This window comes from Stylophora pistillata, chromosome 1 (assembly GCF_964205215.1).
Source record: "Stylophora pistillata chromosome 1, jaStyPist1.2, whole genome shotgun sequence".
NCBI lineage: Eukaryota > Metazoa > Cnidaria > Anthozoa > Scleractinia > Pocilloporidae > Stylophora > Stylophora pistillata.
The window spans coordinates 12,786,559-12,808,390 of NC_142519.1; the positions used below are offsets into that span (position 1 = coordinate 12,786,559).

The window sequence follows — 21,832 nt, forward strand, 5'->3', positions numbered from 1 at the left end:
CTTTCAATTAGCTTTTCCTTCCCAGCTCGATGTAAACTAATTATGCCTTCCAGGGCAGCCATCCTTCACTTACTGAGGATTTGAAGAAGCTGAAGACCTTAAAAGTAGTCAGTTGTCAATTCATGCCACGCGCGAAAAGAAGACATTCCCAGTTCGATGGGTATGAAGATACATAACAGTCTCAGATTTTGATACTTTCAAGATAGGAAAAATTTTTACGGTTAACTTATTTTTTTCGCGAATAACAGTTAAAATTTATCAATTTACGAAACTTTTAGGCCATCTTACAGCTAACGGTGAACCCCATTGAGACCCTAGTGTAAGAATGAACATGACGTTTGGTAATTTGTTTCTAATTTCCCTGTGACTTTTTCTTCCTGAGTTATGAGTACGCTTCTTGAAAACAAAGTTACAGAAAGAAATCCTCTAAATTGACATGACGGGAAGAGCTTTTAAAAGAAAATTAACCAATCATAAGAGAGCTGTCGTCTCCATTGTGTTACGTCTCTTTGTGTCACTTGCAGGCGGCACGAAATTATTTCAATAATGGCGGAAAGCGCAGAAAGATCAAAGATACCCCGTAAATATCTCAGTTCTAAAAATAAAAAGACACGGGACAGGGTTGACTCAAGAGTAGAACTGAGAAAGAAGCTCCGGGTAATGGGCTCTTGGCTGCGTTCAACCTGCCACGACTTCGGGCCAATATTCCTCTGCATGCATGGCAGTGGCGATTGGTTTGTAAGAGGCTGATACATCCTGATGGGAAAGCTTCTCGACTTTCACCCTCAAATAAAGTTTTAGCAATTCGCGTGTCTTGCAATATTGCTCAAAAAATCTTCAGCGCATAGCTTTTCTGGAGAATTCTAAACCTTGATCACAAGGTTATGTCCTGAAAAGGAGAATTTGCGTGTGTAAATGTTTATCAAAAAAAACAACAAACAAAGAAACAAAAAGAAAAACAAAACCTACAAGACGGTATCGTCAACTGTCAACACGAATAGATCTTAACAGAAATGGGGATTAATTCACGGATCACCTACTCCCCCCTCTAAACAATGCAGCTGATGAAGGCAATTTCGCAGGAGAAGCTTGGTGCGCAGCTGCGACAGTTACAGGTCGTGGTTTCTTGTTTACCGCTGCTCGCCTCCTTGAAGGTTTTCCATGTTGGCTCCAAAATATATGGTTTGTATATGAATGTATGATGTAAAACACAGTTTGTTAATGTTTTTTGCTAGAAGTGAAAACTCTCTGTTCGTACTCCCTTGATGGACACTTGAAGTGCTGCAGGGGTTGGATCATAGGACATACTCCACACAGATCAAGAGAGTGAAATTGACTTTCTTTTGCTGGTTAAATTTTCGCGGTAGATGAAGTACTTCTTGACTAAAATTCAAAAGAACACAAAGCAGAGAGATACTGCAACGAGCTATCCCTTTCTTTTAACCGAGGTTATCGTCGGAGAAATTAAGTCCATTTCCCAAGACACTTGTCTTAGACGAAACAAAAACCTTGTTTCATCCCCTTTCACTCTGTCGCCGCTACAGACAACAAAAGCAATAAGTTGTCCAGAAATACATTTAATGCTTCAAACTAAAGTTTATCTTCAGCAAATCACAAATTGATTATTAAAAAGTAATTTCTATTGATGAACTACTGTCGTCAATACTAAGCATTCACCTCAAAGCTGTCATCGATAGCCATCTGTTATCTAACAATCCGCCTATAATAAAATTATTTCCCTGTTACACCTTCAGCTGTAAAAAGATATAATCTTTTGCTCTCGAACAAACTGAAAATTGTTAAAAACCATCACTTAGGGTCCACTAGATACTTCTGTGGTCAAAATTGTGGGAAGTATGAGCAAACTGTCATCTTCAATACCTGTCACAAACATCTTTCAACTGGGAGCTGAACTTTAGTTCCTACAATTTTTCATGACGCCCGCGTCACAAATTGCAGCACTATCGAAACATAATCTCTCTTTTAATTAAATGGTCTGGAAACCTAGCTGTTTGTCTCACGATGAGGTCACTTCCGATGTGGATCACGACGTTTCGACTAGTCTTCTTCATGTGAGAGGTCCACTGGATATGTGTTACCTCGTGGACTGTTCTACCCAGCTGTAATTGGCTGGTATTCCACAGTTGTGATTGGCGCATTTCGAATAAAGTTCCCTACGCGAGAAAGTGCCCTTAAGGTCCTTTAGACCACTTCTGACGACCTCACTGCGTAAATAAAACTTACAGTATGCAGTCAAAACGTCGTGATCCATCGCGAAAGTGTATAATGCACGTTACCTACGATAAATCAACATCACGTGAATTCCAATTTCACATTGGTTAAAGAATTTTAAATATATGACCTGCAAAAACGTGAATATGAACAATCTTTGACCATCGTAAAAATATTAAATAACTCATTCTGTACACAATCTAGCTTAAAAAAAGTAAAACTCATGTTTAAAGTTAGTACTAACCTAAAAATATGCTGCCGCGATAAGGCAATCTCTAACAGAATGAATTTTATAACCCGACACTTGGAGAAAATCATGCGAATTGATTTTGGTACAGTCAGTAGAACCCTACCCTACATTTGGTCACCTCCTTGATACGACTCCTCTTTACTAAGAATGAAATCCCTTTCATTTCCGCGACGTGCCAGTCTAGGGGAAGAAAACGGGGGGTGACAACTCTAACAAACGCTGTTTGAGCAATACTAGGTCTTAACTTAAGTAGTCCCGGAAATTTGGATCATCCTCCCGAATGTTTGCGATACTTACCAGGAAATTTTTAGAATTCCCGGCATACATTCTAAGATTAATCGTTTATTACTACATGTGTAACCTTAAATATTACACGTTTTGCATGTTTAGCATTATTTTAACCATGAATAGCGTCTTTACAGTAAAAACATTTCAATTTTAATTAACAAAGAAACAAAACATCTTTAAAATGGCCGTATATTCGTTGCATGGCATGCATCGTTCATTTCCTATAATGAGGTATTAGTTGCGCTAACGTGTACGAGTAAAAGAAGCCTGAAATGTTCCGTTGACTACGTTGAGCAACGAGAAGCCCTCTGCCGTCTTGTGTGTGCCGCCACAAGAGCGAGATTTATTTACTTATTCACAAGATTTGCCGACGGGCAGGGACATTTTCTCTTGGGATCCCCATTCCGGCACTGTCAGGCTCTTGTGTGCCCTTCACTGGGTACTCCACGCCGTCTTTGGTTACTCAATGACCAACCACCATCACACTTATCTCACTGGCTTCGGATGATTGCTCAGTAGACACACCTGGTTCTTTGCCTTTCGCCCTTTCAGCTCTTTTGCCTCCATTTTGTTTTGTCACAGAATATAACCACTGCAACAAAGGAGCACTTTCTTCATCGTGCAATGTCACCGTGGCTTTTGGCTTTTCGGCAGTATAAAGGAAGAGAGCCTGGCCTCTGCTTGTAGATTTGTCTCACTCCACTAACTTTAACACCCTTTCCGTACACACGGCAAAAGTCCCGCATTTCTGACGCCTCTTTCTTTACCCGCGAACTTTCCTTTATAAAAGAACAATCATCTTTCCGCTTTGTGTAGAGCAATGGCATTTGGCAGTCATCTCTGTGTTCATAACGCGTCTCTCTCTTCCTCCTAAATCCAAGCCCCATAAAGGATTCCATTGCACATTCCAATGCACTGCGAGAAGAAAGATATTTAAATTCAAGTGCAGATGGAACCACCTGATCTCGGTTGTATACTCCGAACATGCCTTCTGTACGAAGCGTTGTAACAGAAGTGAACTGGAACTCATTTAGTCTACTTTCAAGACCATGTTCTCTTAGAAGACCTTCTATGCTTCTCTTCCCTTCTCAGGATATCCTTGTATTCTCCATGGTTTTCGTTCTAGGGGTACCATACTTTTCCATGCTGGCGGTCTTCTTTCCCGGTAACCTTTCGGCGACTTCATTTTGCCACTTTTCAAAATAGCTGCTTCTTTGCTCCAACGCTTTAATCTTTGACGGGTAATCCATAGCTCTGACCTTACATTTGTAAATTTCTCCAAGTCTCTTTTCAGTTAAACCGTAAGCTTCGTGGCCGTTGCGGAGGGTCTCCATCCAATTCTGAATGAAACTCTTGCGTTGGTGTGTTTAGACGAAGACTGCCACCATCAGCAATAAAATACGCCGACCCAACACTCCAAAGGCTGTTTGAATGTTTTCATTTACAGAAGATTTCATGCCTAACTTACCGAGTTTAACGTAAATAAAAACGTGGGACAAAAATTCCTTCGATGTCCCATTTTTTTTCTGCAATGTCCCGGAATTATCGCGTGTTTTCCGGTAAAATTTCCAAGTGTCCCGATTCCCGGAAAAATCTCCAGATTCCCGGAACAACTTTGGCTTTGTCCCGAAACAGCGTTTGTTAGAGTTGTCACCCCCCGTGAAGAAACACCGTGTCCAGGAAGTTCCCCACCCTACTCAGTAGTTCTGTTTCAGACTCTATGGAACGACCTATTGTCAGTTATCAGCGAGCACGCGCAAAGAAAAGCAGAAAATGTATGACTTTCAATCAATTAATCTTCATGATGCCAACTTCGACAATGGAAGGCTAAATTAAACTACATTTCTGACACTAAAACATTGAAGGGTGACATCACGTCGAAACTAAACCCATTTTAAAAAGAACTGAGTTTCTCGGGCACAATGGGCACGATCTATCGTGACTCAATAAATATTCTATTCTATTAAATAGAGGTTCAAATTTGTCTGCAAGAAGGCGTTGAAAGGCCTCAGAAACGCTTCAACGCAAGCTTAGAGGAATGAAGTGAAATAAACTCTTATGACAAGTTGGAACTTAAAAATAACAGGCAAGATTCCAACTTTTTCGCTTTCAAGACCGCTAACTCAGTCGTACGTGGATAGCAATGCTTGAGATGAAGCTGGCATTTGATCTTTTGCAGAGGCGGCGGAGCATTTTGAAACGTGGGAGGAGGGGGCTTATCTTTAACCCAACCATGCGCATACCCATCCTCAAAATTTTTCAAAATGCCCTTTGCGTTGTTCGTTGGCACAAGCAAACGTCTTTGCAATCAGTTTCGAGTGTATCCGTACTCGCTTTTCATTTTCATTTCTTCCGGCACAATCTAAAATTTTCCAGCGTACCATTCGATTGGGACAAAATTGCATTTTGTATAATTTCGTAGACGTGCTGTGTAGTTTAATGAAATTGCTTCCGTTGATAAGATTCTTGAACACAAGCTGGAGCTTTACAAAAAGATGTTTTACAACACATGATTTCCTCAAGCGTGATGTTCGTATAAGGAACTGAGAAAAGATCACGAGATTGAATATTTTCCAATTTTCATAAGGGGGGCTGCGCTCCCAATATTTTCTTTTTTTTTTGGGGGGGGGGCTACGGCCCCCCTGCCCCGCCGCCTATGCTTTGATGCCGTTGCTGTACATGCGCCATAGCCAGAGTGTCAAACGTTTGCGGGCAAAAGGCTTCGTTGACAACACTTAGTCTTATCGTTATGTGACTGGACAGGCAGGTAAAATGCAGATCAAAATAGACTAGGTACCGGCGGCGGGTGTCTTCTGGCATGCCGCTTTGCCTACCACACGAACAGCAATACCATTTTGTGAGGTAGAGAGATCTGCTAATGGGTTATACATGGTATCACGCCTTCACTCTCAATACTGACTCCGCGTATTTCAGCGCTGTGTCTCACACTACCTATCAGCTAACTGAATCAAATTGCTCGCCGGGTTTTCGCGCTACTTGTTAGAACAATCGCCACGGAGGATGCCACCGACCTAGACTTGCTCTGTATCCTGTTCGGTTCCGTTTAGTAGCTAGGTTTCTGACGAGAAAAGCTCACTGTAGGGTCCACCATCCGACGCCCTATCTGTAGACTCTAGGTCTTCGTATTCGTGGGTGTGCGGCTAACACAAAGAAAATTAACCAAAAAATGCAGATTCAAAAGTGGGTCTAATAATTTCAATGGCATCTGTAAAGTAAAAATCCCTATCCCATATAAAAACTGAGTAGTTATTTTACAGCAAATGCTATTGCATTCTTACTAACTCCACTTTCTGTGTGCATTTATTGACTGACTAACTGACTGACTGATTGATTGACTGCTTGATTGATCGACTGATTGATCGATTGACCGATTAAATAAACCAACTGATTGACTGATTGGTTGATTGGTTGACCAGTTGATTGGTTGACCGGTTGATTAATTGTCTGATCGATTGATTGGCTGATTGATTGATTGACAAATTGATTGGTTGATTCATTGATAGATCGGTTGGTTGATTGATTGATTGTCTGATTGATTGATTGATTGATTGGTTGGTTGATTGACTGATTGGTTGACTGATTGATTGCCTGATTGATTAACTGGTTAATCAACTGACTGGTTGATTGATCGCCTTTTTAACTGAGTGATTGATTAATTAACTAATTGATCACATGACTAACTAACTGGCTGATTGATTAACTGATTGGTTGACTAACTAGTTGATTGACTGATTGATTTATGGATTGATTGATTAACTGACTGACTGATTAATTTACTGATTGATTGACAACCTGAATGACTGACTGACTGACTGACTGGTTGACTGACTGACTGACTGGTTGACTGACTGACTGACTGGTTGACTGACTGACTGACTGGTTGACTGACTGACTGACTGACTGGTTGACTGACTGACTGACTGGTTGACTGACTGACTGACTGGTTGACTGACTGACTGACTGGTTGACTGACTGACTGACTGGTTGACTGACTGACTGACTGGTTGACTGACTGACTGACTGGTTGACTGACTGACTGACTGGTTGACTGACTGACTGACTGACTGACTGGTTGACTGACTGACTGACTGACTGGTTGACTGACTGACTGACTGACTGGTTGACTGACTGACTGACTGACTGGTTGACTGACTGGTTGACTGACTGGTTGACTGACTGGTTGACTGACTGACTGACTGACTGGTTGACTGACTGACTGACTGGTTGACTGACTGACTGACTGGTTGACTGGCTGACTGACTGGTTGACTGGCTGACTGACTGGTTGACTGGCTGACTGACTGGTTGACTGGCTGACTGACTGGTTGACTGGCTGACTGACTGGCTGACTGACTGGCTGACTGGCTGACTGACTGGCTGACTGGCTGACTGACTGGCTGACTGGCTGACTGACTGGCTGACTGGCTGACTGGCTGGCTGACTGGCTGACTGGCTGACTGGCTGGCTGACTGACTGGCTGACTGGCTGACTGACTGGCTGACTGACTGGCTGACTGACTGGCTGACTGGCTGGCTGACTGACTGGCTGACTGGCTGGCTGACTGGTTGACTGGCTGGCTGACTGGCTGACTGGCTGGCTGGCTGGCTGGCTGACTGACTGGCTGACTGGCTGGCTGACTGGCTGACTGGCTGGCTGACTGGTTGACTGGCTGGCTGACTGGTTGACTGGCTGGCTGACTGGTTGACTGGCTGGCTGACTGGTTGACTGGCTGGCTGCCTGGTTGACTGGCTGGCTGCCTGGTTGACTGGCTGGCTGCCTGGTTGACTGGCTGGCTGCCTGGTTGACTGGCTGGCTGCCTGGTTGACTGGCTGCCTGCCTGGTTGACTGGCTGCCTGCCTGGTTGACTGGCTGCCTGCCTGGTTGACTGGCTGCCTGCCTGGTTGACTGACTGCCTGCCTGGTTGACTGGCTGCCTGCCTGGTTGACTGGCTGCCTGCCTGGTTGACTGACTGCCTGGTTGACTGACTGACTGACTGACTGACTGGTTGACTGACTGACTGGTTGACTGACTGACTGACTGACTGGTTGATTGACTGACTGACTGGTTGACTGACTGCCTGGTTGACTGACTGACTGACTGGTTGACTGACTGACTGACTGGTTGACTGACTGACTGACTGGTTGATTGACTGACTGGTTGATTGACTGACTGGTTGATTGACTGACTGGTTGATTGACTGACTGGTTGATTGACTGACTGGTTGATTGACTGACTGGTTGTTTGCATGACTGGTTGATTGACTAACTGGTTGATTGACTGACTTAGTGACTGATGATTAATTGCTGGATTGACTTATTTATTAGCTTATGAACTGACTCCAACTGCCTGATAATTTGACCCTTTGATTGTTCAATGGCAGAAGCAAGCCAAATGTTGTGTAAAACATCTTTGTAAACTCACCAAAGGTCCTATGTTCTCCCATAGACTTAGAGTCCTAGACCTGCTAAAGAGGACACAAAAAAAAAAATAAAGTACTAACCACCAGAATATCTGAAATAATTAATACAATATTAGTAATAATAATAATAATTATGCTGATAGCGACAACAATCATGACTTTAAGGATTATGAGATTGAGATCTATATTTTGTGTGAACATGTTGTAGTGAGCATTGAATACTCCCTTCTCAATTAATTTTGAGGGTACAAGAGACTTTGTGACAATTTTGCAAAAAAGCAAGCATGTTAAAGAGTTTCCAAATAAAAAAAAATATTAGTAACAAATAATAGGGACTTAGCTCCTACTAACTTTGTTTCTATAGCATGACAGGGGTATTGCCACTCCTAATGAGTGGTATAATGAGGTCTGTGCTCACCAAGCATATTATTGACAGAATTTAGAAGCACAATTCCCTAACAGTCCACTTGCAGCCATTTGCACTCCAAGGTGGATTGACAGAGAAACAATGGAACTACGTATACTGGTATACTGGTATTTATGAATGAAAAAAGGGGGAAGTTTCTACAGAAACTGGAGTGATGCTGTATCTGTGGGGGTATTTCACGATAATTCAAATTTATCAACTGAGTTGTAAATCAGCCATTGTAAAAAGTTTCTGATTAAAAGCTTATATTTTGAGTATAAGTCTTCAATTATCATTATTAACTTGGTTGATAAAACCAAATTATCTTTAGTTGATGGTTATTAACAAGGGAACTCCCTCAGAACTTAATTAAGTACCCTATAGACCACTTTCATAAATGACTGCCGTATAAATATTCTTTTGTTTAAATTTAAATTAGCCCTTCTGGCCTCGCTTGAGATAATGTATTCTTTTGAATTTTGTACTAGAGAACGAGGCCAGTAGGGCTAATTTAAATTTAAACAAAAGAATATTAATCCAGCAGCCATTTATGAAAGTGGTCTATAGTAGTAGGGTCTTTAATTGCTTGAGGAATATTACCTTCTTAACTAGTTTTACAAGTTAGAGTGGTGACATGTACAAGAAAAGATGAGTAAATGGCCACTAGTTAAGGCACTACTTCCACTATAAAATCCCAGGGAGCAACAATTTTGGAACAAAAACATACTTTCTGCTTTTCCTCTTCCTAATGCACATCGTAATACCAAATACAACCAAAGAAAGAACAGAGAAGACACCAATTATTGCCGCCCAATAGGTAGAGTTGTCTTCACTATTGTGGTGTGCTTCTGTGGTTGAAACCTCTAAAAAAAAAAAAAAAAAAAAAAAGCATACACAAGCTGACTAAAGGAAAGTTATAATTTGGATATATCGACAAAGTTGAAATGGTAAATTGGCCACCGTAATGATTACAAAAGCTGATGTTTCGAGCGTTAGCCCTTTGTCGGAGCGAATAGAGGAATTGTGGGTTGTGTGCTACTTTATTGGTGGGAGCATGGCAACGAGAAAAACATGAATAAATTAGTGGAATGAAAAGCATTCGTTGATCCCTGTGGGATTTAGACTGCATGAAGGTGTTCTTCGAGACGTGGAAAGGAATGACAAGGACACATCGAAACCAGTCGCTAGACATTTTAATTCACCTAATCATTCTAAGCAACATATGGCAATCTGCGGTCTTTCCTTGCACTTAGGTGGCACGGAAAGTCGTAAAAATCTTGAACAAAAGCTCATCTTTCAAACCGGCAGTCTAAATCCCACAGGGATCAACGAACGCTTTTCATTCCACTAATTTATTCATGTTTTTCTCGTTGCCATGCTCCCACCAATAAAGTAGCACACAACCCACAATTCCTCTATTCGCTCCGACAAAGGGCTAACGCTCGAAACGTCAGCTTTTGTAATCATTACGGTGGCCAATTTACCATTTCAACTTTATTGATATATCCAAATTATTTCGTTACTCCCACCGACGCAGCTCCAAACATTTTCTTTCGAAACTATCAGCCTTTAAAGGAAAGTTAATTTCAAGCTCTAAAAGTGAACTGCATTTTACTCTGTCTAGTGACTTGCCATTGACCTTAAAAGTGTCAATTCTCAAAAATGGAATTTTGCCTGAGCACTTTTGATTGTAAATTTATAAATGTCTGTATATATCCAGAAATGAGAAAAACTTAATTCCAGTGTACAGTCGATGCGAGTTATTATTAGCATTAAGGCTGATTAGTAAAAGTAAATTGATTGCATAACCATTATCAATGATAATAAATTTAATTTAGAAAAAAGACATATGCAATGTGACACACCAAATTTATTAATTAGTAATTAATTCCCAGAATAAAAACCCTAATACATGACCACACCAAAAGCCTCAAAGAAACACCTTATGGCTCCCTACAGGACCAGTGGTTGCCTCTCATTTAATGAATTTGCACACTGTATATAATTGTCACAACAAAAAAATGACCAAAAAATAAAGACTTACTCAATTAATACAAAGTTCACATCACACAATACTTTTCTGCTCTACCAAGGGGTTTTTTACTCCTTAAAAGCATCCCAAGATAGTTATTTCTTTTTTTCTCACCTACATGCTGCTAGCTACAGTAACCCTGTCAAAGTCATAGTTGCACAGTCAAACCTTGATTATCTGGACCTTGTATATCTGAATTTTTCAATTATCCAGACTTAATGCTATTGCTTGTCTTATTTCTTTAATGAAAATTATAATTATATATGTTCGAGATCCATAAAAACATTTTCCATCAAGACAAAAATGAATTTTTCCCCCTTTTGTAAGCTGCTGAATGTTTTTGGAAGTGGTCAGTCAAGGTTAACTGTCAAGGTGAAATTGCACAATTGAGACTTTTATTATTATACTCAATATATGGAGCATATTTATTTTAAGTTCAAAAGGAGATGAAATAATGAATCTTTGGTGTATTATGCTCCTGCACCTTACACAGGTTGACTAGTTCTTATGGCCATTACCTGTTGATAAAGGTCCCAACAATTCGCAATAATTGCAGCTTAGTACTGCCATTGCACTTGGGGGGCCACAACCTCCATTTGAACACAACTGCACCTTAGAGAAGTAAGTCTGTTTGCTGTTGAGATTGCTGACAGAATATCTCATCAACGACCCATTGTAATTAGGCTCCAGAGGAACATGGACTGTCTTTATGAGATTCCCAATATTATGTGATGTGTTTTGGTACATTTCCTCTAAGCTTTGGGATGAAGAATTTCTTTGGTATATTCTGATGACAGACTTTTCAGGAATACCATTCCATATAAACATGTTCCCTGCCTATGTGATAAGAATTAAGATGAAAGCAATAAAACATGCAAGCCATGTAGTAATAATTATATCGCATGCTTAGCCTCTTGATGCTTTAACTGAACTTCTTCATTTGACATAGAGGCTCCATCAAGCTTGAAAATAAAATGTGCTTGTGCGGATATCTGTCTATAGACACTGTTATTTCAATTAGTGAAAAGTGTTCTATGAGTACAGCTTGCAAGGATAACAGAATGTGGGGAGCCATAGCTTCAGTGCACATTTCCTGTCCAAGGACATTTACTGTCCAAGGACATTAACAAGTGAAATGAATGCTATTGCCTGTCTCATCATCCTTTAAACTACATCTTTTGCAGTTAACAACAAACAAAGTGTTAATCAACATCTTTTTATCAAAAATGAATTTCAACAAACAAGTCAGTCTCTTGACTGCTTTGACTACAGCAAAATACTCATCTGAATTGCATATAAAACTTTAAATTTAAAGGAAGACTCTCAATGTGTCGGACAAGTGGGAAATATTTCACTTTTGTTATCAAATGGGGTTTATCACCTAATAATTTGCCCATCTTCATCTGGGCTTACATGGTCACTGAAGTGATTGAGGGTTGAAATTTAACCAACGCGGTGTGATTGTGAAAATGGTTGAAGGATTGTGAGATATATCCACATTAATTTTCCCTGATCATGCAAGGACTGCCAATGATGTGTTTTTGCTTATCTATGTTATAATCACTACAAGCTGCACAAAATTTGTGATAAGGGCAAATCATTTCAAACACTTTAAGAAAATTGAGAACTAGGAGATTCCCCCCCCCCGCTGGAACATTTCTACATTGAGTATTAATATTTGATGGTCTAATTATTTGAATGTATGTTAATTATATTAATTATTTTTACCTTCCATGTTAACGTGACAGTAAAGTTTGTCTCGCTGCATTGTGCCTGACATGGCTGTATATCTGGACGTTCAGTTGGTTCTGGGAGGTAAATGATAGTAATTATTAAGTTTTAAGATAAAGATAGTTTAATGGGTCTGGGAGGTTAAGAGAGTTATAAGAATTATAAAATAATTTGAATATATGAACAAAGTTGAAATGGTAAATTGGCCACCGTTACGATTATAAAAGCTGACGTTTCGAGCGTTAGCCCTTCACTCCATATATTCAAATTATTTCATTACCCCCACCGACGCAGCCCCAAACACTTTCTTTAGAAACTATCAGCCTTTATAAGAATTACAGTTAGGAGTTAATGGACAACAATTAAATCAAATGCATGTGTCCTCCACTTATTAACCCTGATCATAATGTCGTCACTGTTATTATAATTATGGTAACCTGGTCACTGTTATCATCATGATTTTAAAAAGAATAATTTCTTATTGTCATTGATTAAAACAATCAATTATTTCTATCAGAGTTATCACTATTTCACATATCAATTAAATGTAACTGCTTGTATATATCAAAATACTTAGAAAACTGGGCCATATTCCTGGCTAACTAAGGATGCCCTCAGCACCACTGACACAGTACAATAAAAACCCTTGACATATAATTCAGAACCTAAAATTTTAAAAGAAACTGTTAGACTAAAATTTCCCAGTTAAGCACCCTTTACATAACCAATCTGGGCTAAAATCTCAATACAGGTTTTTATTTTTCAAATTTAGAGTTTTTTCAAATAATAGTGTGTACAGTACATGCACAGTACATCATATGCTATACAAAAAGGGGAGCAAGAACTAGTCAGAACACAAATAGTTATACCATTGAAGACACAATATAATTATAGTGTACTGTCAACACATCCGTCCCTGTGCAATATATCTAACATTGTGAACAAGTTAATTACCAAGGCACCATACAGCTGACATACAGTGAGGTATGGGATGGTACAAAAAGTGGACCCTCCTTCCAGACCCCCCCTTAAACTAGATTAAGAAAGGATAAAAACAATAAATACCTGGTGCGACTTAGGAGGTCATCATCAAAGTGGCATTTCATGCTATAAACATTAGCATGAAAAAGCCTGAATCTTCAAAAAGTGCTGCTAGGAATGTTAATTCTCCCGTGTGCTATGGTGGGTGCCATTTTGTTTATAAGTTAGAGTGGGGACCTGGGCACAAGGCTTCAAAACTTCCAGTGTTTCCTCTGATCAGCTGCTCCAATCAGATTTTGTCCGCCATTTTGATTACATCATCTCATGTCCTTAGCTACCACCACTGACCAAAAAAATTTTGGTCATCCATACATGGAGGACAGAGCTGAATAATGAAATGCTACGTCAGTGGGTTGCAGTTAACAATGCGGGCTCAAGTGTCCTAGGTCTAAAATTTAGCCATATTAGCAGAAAATAGTAAGGGATGACTTTTAATACTAAGGAACTCTGTTTTTGTCGAAGGCATTTTCCTATTTCCAGAGGTTTTAAGGAGAAAATTAATTTTTTAACATTTTCAGGGGGTGTACCAAGTTCTTGGAGGTTGTTTGGTAAAAGAAAATTAAGCGGCAAGGAAAATCACACCTTGAAGCAACAGGATAGGAAATCATTCAACGACTCAAAATCCGTGTTTCCAAGGCAAAATCTAGCACGTGTGTACATTATTCAGCTCTGTCTACACAGAGCTGTATGGTGGAATGTGGAAGGTAGGCGTGTGATTTTTGCGCAATTTGTATGCAATCTAGGCACTCCTGAAGCCATCAAATAAACAATCATGACATTGTCTTGCCAAGAACATTACACAGATTTTTGCAGAAGCCATATTTTTTTGCCTATTGCATGCTTAATACCACGATATTTGCATCACACAGAGTCATTTCGCAGTATAAAGCTTAATAAGTGATGAAGAAATTATAGCTGTTATTTTTCAAAAACCTTCTACATAAAGCATGCAGTAGCACGAAAAATTAATTTTAATGAGCTCTTCAACATTCCACCATAGGACAGAGCTGCATGAATAACGTATACACTTGCAATAGGTTTTGCTGCAGAAACACAGATTTTGAGTCATTCGCATGGTTGATTTCCTATTCTGTTGCTTGGAGGTGCATTTTCCTTGCCGCTTTCCTTTTACAGAACAACCTCCAAAAACTTGGTACACCCCCCTAAAAATTTTCAAACATTAATTTTGTCCTTTAAACCCCTGGAAATAGGAAAATGCCTTTGATGAAAACATAGTTCCTTGGTTTTAAAGGTCAGTCCTTATTATTTTCTGCTAATTTCACTAAATTTTAGACCCAGGACACTTGAGCCCACTTTGTTGACCACATACCCTCTGACATGGCATTTTATTATTCAGCTCTGTCCAACCATGGAGCTCCGTGTATAGATGACCACAATTTTTCTGGTCAGTGGTGGTAGCCAAAGATGATGATGTAATCAAAATGGTGGACAAAATCTGATTGGAGCGGCCGATCGGAGGAAACACCAGAAGTTTTGTAGCCTTGTGCCGAGGTCCCCACTCTAACTTATAAACAAAATGGCCCCACAATAGCACACAGAAGAATTAACATTTCTAGTAGCACTTTTTGAAGATTCAGGCAAATGTTTGTAGCAGAAAATACCACTTTGATGACGACCTCCTTAGTCACCTCAGTTTTTTATTGTTTTCATCCTATCTTAATCTAGTAAGGGGGGTCCAGAAGGGGGGTCCACTTTTTGTTCTGTCCAACACAGGATATCCCACTTACACCCATGACTACAATTGCAAGTTGCTTATTTTTTTAAACATAAGCTAAAAACCTGATTAAGAACCTATAGGTAGCCCTAAATTTCACAGTTAACACCATTTGTATAATAATCTATGGAGGCTGACTTGAAAAAACCTACACGGTTCTTATATGTTGGTTTTTATTATAATTCATTTCTTAATATGTCTTAGTTATTACAACTGTTTGCATCACTCTGGCTGAGTCTTTACCAAGCAGACCTTTATTGTCAGGATGATTACAATTTAGGATCTTTAATAATAATACCTTTTTTTCTGGGGGGCAAGGAGCAGAAAACTTTGTACAAAACCACATACTAGTTTTCCCTAGCTGTGTATATAATTTTATTGGCAATAAATAAATGTCCTAAACCTTAATAACAACTTATTACCTTCAGGTAATGTCTTGTTGAAGACTGGCCCTTTAGGTTGATGGCGGTGGTCACCACAGGTGCATGTTGTCTCATTTACTAAGTTTCCCCCCAGCAGGAACGAACAGACAATCACTGAATAGCTCGACCATGGCATTAAATTAGTAAAGCTATATGTATTTCTCGTCTGATTCCCTTGAACCTGGTCATCCACATCCTTTGAAAAATAAAAACAGTATGTAAAAGGGCACATGTTACACACAAAGCTAAGTATACTCAATTGAAACGTTAAAAATTGATTTAAAGAGCAGTTAGGGTGCAAGAGATCACAGAGAGCTGTGGGGGTGTATAAATAAAGTAGAGTAACATTGTAAACATGTATGTAAAACCTAATCTGGTCAACAATGTGGATGTGCATATAAACAATCACACTAGCTAATGTCAAGACATGTTTATAAGCTTGTAAAAAAGTTTCGTCAGGAGAAGAATGAAGCTAAGGTGAAAAGTTATTAACTTTTCATCTTATGAAGTACATCAATGAAAAAAGAGAGGTTTGAATGTCTGATCTTGCAATTACATGCGTAAAAAAATTCCAAGTGTCAAAAAAACTTAAAGCTTACAAGGTCTTAATCTGCTTAACCCTCTGACTTTAAAAGATCCTAATTAAAGTTAGCAATTCTCCTTACTGTCTGCCATAAATCCTTATAATGCAAGTTGGGAGAATTTTGTATTGGATCAACTAATGATCCTCCAATTGATATTTTTCTTTAGTATAATTTCAGAGCTGAGCAAAGAGTTTCCAGCAATCTGATTGGTCGAGTGGTTCCTTAGATGATGCTATATAAACCGCTCCACGCAGTTTATATAAAATGTTAAATAATATGTTAATAAATGTTACTAAAATGCTATGATTTTCTCTGTTGTTCAGCTCTAAAATTATACTATGACAATTATTATTCACCTCAGGTTTGGTGAATATTGTTGAATAATCTCCTCGACTTCGTCTCGGGGATTATTTGACGGTATTCCCCTGCTTAATATTGTACATTATAATAATTAAATCCTATGGAGGAATGGGGAGTTGAAGGAATAAGCAGGTATTGCTGGCATTCACATCAAATTGCTAGTAATTAAGTGTGATAATGTACCTCAATGTTCCCTTGGCATTTCCCCGAGTGGTCACGAAGAATCAATTTATAGGTGAGTATAGGGCTCTCCATTTCTTCTGGCCTTTCCCACAGAACTGTTAATTCTCTCTGTGAGACTGGAAGAAGTTGTAGACTTTTTGCTGGAAGGATAACAACTACAGAAGGAAGAACAAACGATTAATTATATCATACCAGCAGGTCATGTAGCCTATAACTATTGGCTAATCTGTTCAGTTTTAAGGTAACACCAAACGTGATGATTATAATGATCATGGTTACTAACAATATCAAATATATTACATTTCCATTTCTCACAAGAAGCTAGGTTGAAAGGTAAAAGTTTAGAGATGTATACGGTGACCCACACCCCTGAAGCTTTTCTTGGTTTCTATCATGACAAATGACTTAAAGTTAAGTTTCACCCCCACTAGTATGTGATTCACATGCATGATTTTGTTAGCTTTCCCCAAAAGATCAGTACTCATATTACTAAGTGGACAGTGAGAGCAAATTTTGCACAGCATCTAATGTTTTATCAAGAATGGGACTTATAGAAAACTGATTAAGCTAGGGCTCAAACACAGCCCTTCAAGTTTGAATCCAGAATTGGGCCACCACTCTCCTCCAACAAGAATAATTCAAGAGGTTTCATGCAGTAGCCTTATCAAATGACTCTCTTAATAAAGAGGGTTAATTTGACATTGTGATGAAGAATTCTTTACTTAAAAGAATGTTATGATTGAAATAAATAGCAGAAAACAATCATGATTTAAGTTGTACTGTAATACACTGGTTGTGCATGCATATTAATTTTCAAACTCTCTTAGCTATTCTCTAATCGTAAAGAAACTCAAGGCCTATGGCATTGGACAAAATTCTCTCAACCTTCTCAGATCATACTTTGACAATAGGCTCAATAGAGTGAAAGTAAAAGGAGTGACAAGTGACTGGAAAAGAATAGTGCTTGGCTGCCTGCAAGGCTCGTCCTTTGACCCCCTTCTGTGGAATTTGTTTAAAATGATATGTCATTCCATATAAATAATGCTAATTTGAGCATGTATGCCGACGACCATCAGATGTATGTCATGGGGAAGAAGCATGACGTTGTCGCACAAAGTATCAAGATCCATTGAGAGAAAGCTCTATCCTGGTAAAGAACAATTATCTCTCTATCAACCCAGAAAAGTTCCAGCTACTAACGATCAACCCGAGAACTGTCGACAAAGACAACGATAATCAAAATTTTTCTGTTGACAGTCATACTATTGAGAGAATGGGGGAAATACAGCTTTTAGGAGTTTAAATCGATGAAAAATTGAGTTTTACTAGTCATATCAGTAATCTATGCTCTAAGGCCAGTCAAAAAGTAAGGGTCCTAGCTAGTGTGGCTATGTAATTTGATACCCTGTAATGCTAAACTATCACTTTACAGGTCTTCAATTCTGCCCCATCTAACCTACTGTCATCTAGTATGGCACTTTTGTAATGCATCGGATCAGAGAAAGCTTGAACGGATTCAAGAGCGAGCACTTAGGGCGGTGTACAAAACTAGATCAGCATCCTATCAAGAACTGCTAAGTCGCACCAAACTACCGACGTTGTACAATCAGCGCCTATAAGACATTGCCACTTTGATGTTTAAAGTTAAGCACAGTCTCGTACCTGAGAATATTTCTGACTTATTTATAAGAACACTCAGTATACCTTACGGAACAGTGACTTTGAACTGCAAAGATTCGAAACTGTAAGATTTGGTAGGAATTCTATTAAATATATGGGACCTCTCATTTGGACAAAGTTACCAAGACACCTAAGAATGATAGAAACTCTAAATTCATTCAAGAAGAACATAAGAAAAGTCGACCTTTCAACTCTTGTTGAAATTTAAAACTTAAATAACTTTATAACCTTTTTAATTATCTACTGTAAATAACTATTATCTACATAATTACGTAAATGTATTTGACTTTTAAATTTTTTGGTATCCCTTATTAGCTTATTATAGGTAAAAACATAGACACTTAAATGAAGTTTTTCATTCATTTTCATTCATTTATTCAACTATGAAGCTGACTGTTTTAATTTATAGGAGCTAGAATAGCAATAATTTCCTCCAATACTAGCTCCGGTACTGATTCTGTTGTAATAAAAGCTTAACATTAGGTTATAAATAACTTACAAGTGACAATAGAAACTGGTTTTCCTTGGATCCCTACTATTTAAAAAAGTGAGGGTTTAGGGAAGGGGGGCAACACTTATTCCAATAGGCTCATTTTATATCATGGCCCAGGGGATGGGAAATCTTTTAAGGAAGAGTGCTAATACTGGGGCATGGGAGCTTATTTGAGGAAATATGGTATATTAGGTTGAGCAAAGAAAGAAAACCAGTGTACTCACGAATATCACTATAGTCTCTGCAAGAACAAGAAGAACAGACAGTGCCATTTAGAGTGGTCACCTCTAAGTATGCGCAGATGACTTTATTCCTTGAAAACAAACCCCATGATTCACACTTTTTGGAGTTGTTACAAACAGTGCACTGAAGAACCTTTCCAGTCGATGAACTTGAGTCATTTTCTACATGATGGCATTTGTCAACTGGAGTAAAACCTGTGACATTTGAAGAACACTTCCCACTGGGGTTGAATGAATCATCCGGACAATAACCAACTTCCAAAAACAAGTCATAGCTGACTATTCCTTCTATGCTTATGGTTTTCACAGAAGCTATCACTTTATTAGCATTTGGCCAACCATAGGCATAAAGCACTGGTTTCCGAGGTACGGGAACAGTGAAGTTTCCTGAAAAGTCAATTAAGTGATAAAAAATTAGTCATTGAGGACCAGTCAGGGATGTGTATGAGCAATAAATTATGTCATTTTAAACTAAGATTGTACATTCAATATCAATAAAAGGATTTCTGATGACTAATAATGTTTAGTATATACTAAAACAATTAACTGTGGATAGCGCTGAAGGCACGCTCTGATTGGCTCGTCAAACTCCTAATATCCTTTGCTATTTACCTCAGAGCAACTCGGGAAAAAATGGCGTCCCGGTTTGCATCTATGACAAGCGAAATCACTCAAATTAATGATGGTGGTGTATATATATTACCTCACTGTTTTAGTATATACTAAAACAACTATTCACCTCAGTGTCGGTGGTTAGCGGTGGATATTTATCTTGCCGCTTCATGGCTCGGTAAATATCCATCACTAACCATCTCCACTTCGGTGAATAGTTGTTAATGATATCTTATATTTGTAAATCAAAGCACCAGGCTTAAAATGTACAACAAATGTAGGGGAGTAAGGGCATAGCTAGGGGATCCTGAGGTGCCTGTGACCCCCCCTTTTGTGAGCCTTTTTTGTCACATTAATTGAGTAAAAACACAGCATGGAGGTTGACATGACAATCTGGTGAGTATACTTTTGTTTAATTAACACACTGACCTGCCCCTTTGAAAATCCTGATTACACCCCTGAGGGGGAGGGGGGGGAAAGAAGAGGACTTGAAAGTGCTAGATTTAATCATTCAGTTCTTACTTATATATTAACACTGGATTGATGAAAAAATTACTGTTTGGCCAAAATTAAGTCAATTACCTTTTCAAATACTCAATTGCCTTTTGCAGAGGATGCACTGACCATAGAGTTCTGAACAGAGCCAATTTCAATTTCAAGTATAATTATTTTCATGAGCACATTTGCATTTCTGACAAAACAGCCAGATTGAAAATTATAAAAATCAAAACTAACCATCCAAGCTATCAGTAAATATTACAGTAAGGTTGTCTATACATTGGTTGTTCACAGAATTGGGGAAAAATATAGTCCCAGAAGCTAGAAAAATGAGAAAGATTTAACCAAGAATTATTGAGCAGATCAACCCAATTAAAATGCATCAATTTATTCACAGCACTGTCGTCAGTTCTCATCATGTGAAGTTTTTTTTCCCACATGTTGCTTAACTTGTTTACTAACCTGATTTGTTAAATAGGGTAGTGAAGAATTGTTTACTCCGCAGAGAAAGACAGATATGAAGGACCTAGTTTTGCTTAATTAACTCATGCATGGTGTTTCGTCAGATTTGAAAAACAAGGGCATGTATAAATTAAACGTAAGGAATGCAATATCACAGAAAGTTGTGCATGTTTAAGAAAAACAACATTTTTTTCATGTGATAATTTCTTGTAAGTTTTTACATGTATATCATAATGGAAAGATGTGCAGGTTCGTTATTAGTAAAATGCACATGCAGATCAAGATTCACCGCTGTCTTCTATTCATGAGAAAATTATAACTCTTTAATTTCACGCTGTAAAGTGCAAGTTAGAGCAATTGCAAATACACTATTAAAAGCGACTTCAGTTGTTGTACAGCTTTGTTACAGATCGAACGCCTTTTGTACGAGTTCACTTCAGTACGACCTAAGAACAATATAACCAATACACTAACAACCATACAACTAAAATCACCTTGAATCAAAACGACTTCCGCACTCGAAGTCAATCAATCGAAAGCGAAATCACACAAATGTTCCAAATCGAACGCTGTTTGTACGAATTCACTTCAATATGACCTAAGAACAATATAACCAATACACTAAAAACCATTCAACTAAAATCACCTTGAATCGAAACGACTTCCGCACTCAAAGGAATTCATCAATCGAAAGCGAAATTATACTAATGAAGGTTTCGGAACTTGCTAAGTAATAGAGTAACCAAATTCAACAAACATGTTAACGCCGAGCGGTTTGTTTTCGCTATCACTACACTTGCCGTGTACGTGAAGTGTACGAGAAAAAAAAGCAATATTAGAAGAACTGACCTTTAGACTATGAATGAAATTTAAGCACTGTAATCTGATAACATCCACAATGCGATCTCGTGGTAAATGCGAAAACTCACGAGCTCACCTCGGCAGTACAATGTTCATGTATGTGTATCACTCTGCCTGTCTTAGTATTTAGAGAGCTTACCTTGCGCACAATTTATGAACAGTATAAAGGTTATCAAATGAGCAGTTCCAAGGAAGGTAGTCATGCCAGTGTATCTACTCAAAACGGCTAAATACGCAGATTTTACATGCTCGACTCAACTTTCTTGGTAAACCGGAAGTTT

General features: G+C 38.7%; 1 protein-coding gene across 2 annotated transcripts; it reads right to left on the minus strand.

The window, feature by feature from the left end:
• Nucleotides 1–1,561: 1,561 nt before the first annotated feature.
• Nucleotides 1,562–21,828, minus strand: LOC111323779 (uncharacterized). 2 transcript variants are annotated; one of them, XM_088737792.1, is made up of 9 exons: nt 21,691–21,828; nt 19,101–19,505; nt 16,704–16,858; nt 15,577–15,772; nt 12,376–12,455; nt 11,166–11,484; nt 9,343–9,478; nt 8,212–8,251; nt 1,562–5,931 (listed from the first exon to the last, which is right to left on the minus strand). In XM_088737792.1, the coding sequence occupies exons 1-9, from the start codon at nt 21,752–21,754 to the stop codon at nt 5,842–5,844; spliced, it is 1,485 nt and encodes a 494-aa protein (XP_088593918.1). In that variant the 5' UTR covers nt 21,755–21,828; the 3' UTR covers nt 1,562–5,841. The 2 variants fall into 2 exon arrangements, with proteins under 2 accessions (XP_088593918.1, XP_088593912.1); XM_088737786.1 differs by having other exon boundaries at nt 8,212–8,254.
• Between the last annotated feature and the right edge of the window lie 4 nt (nt 21,829–21,832).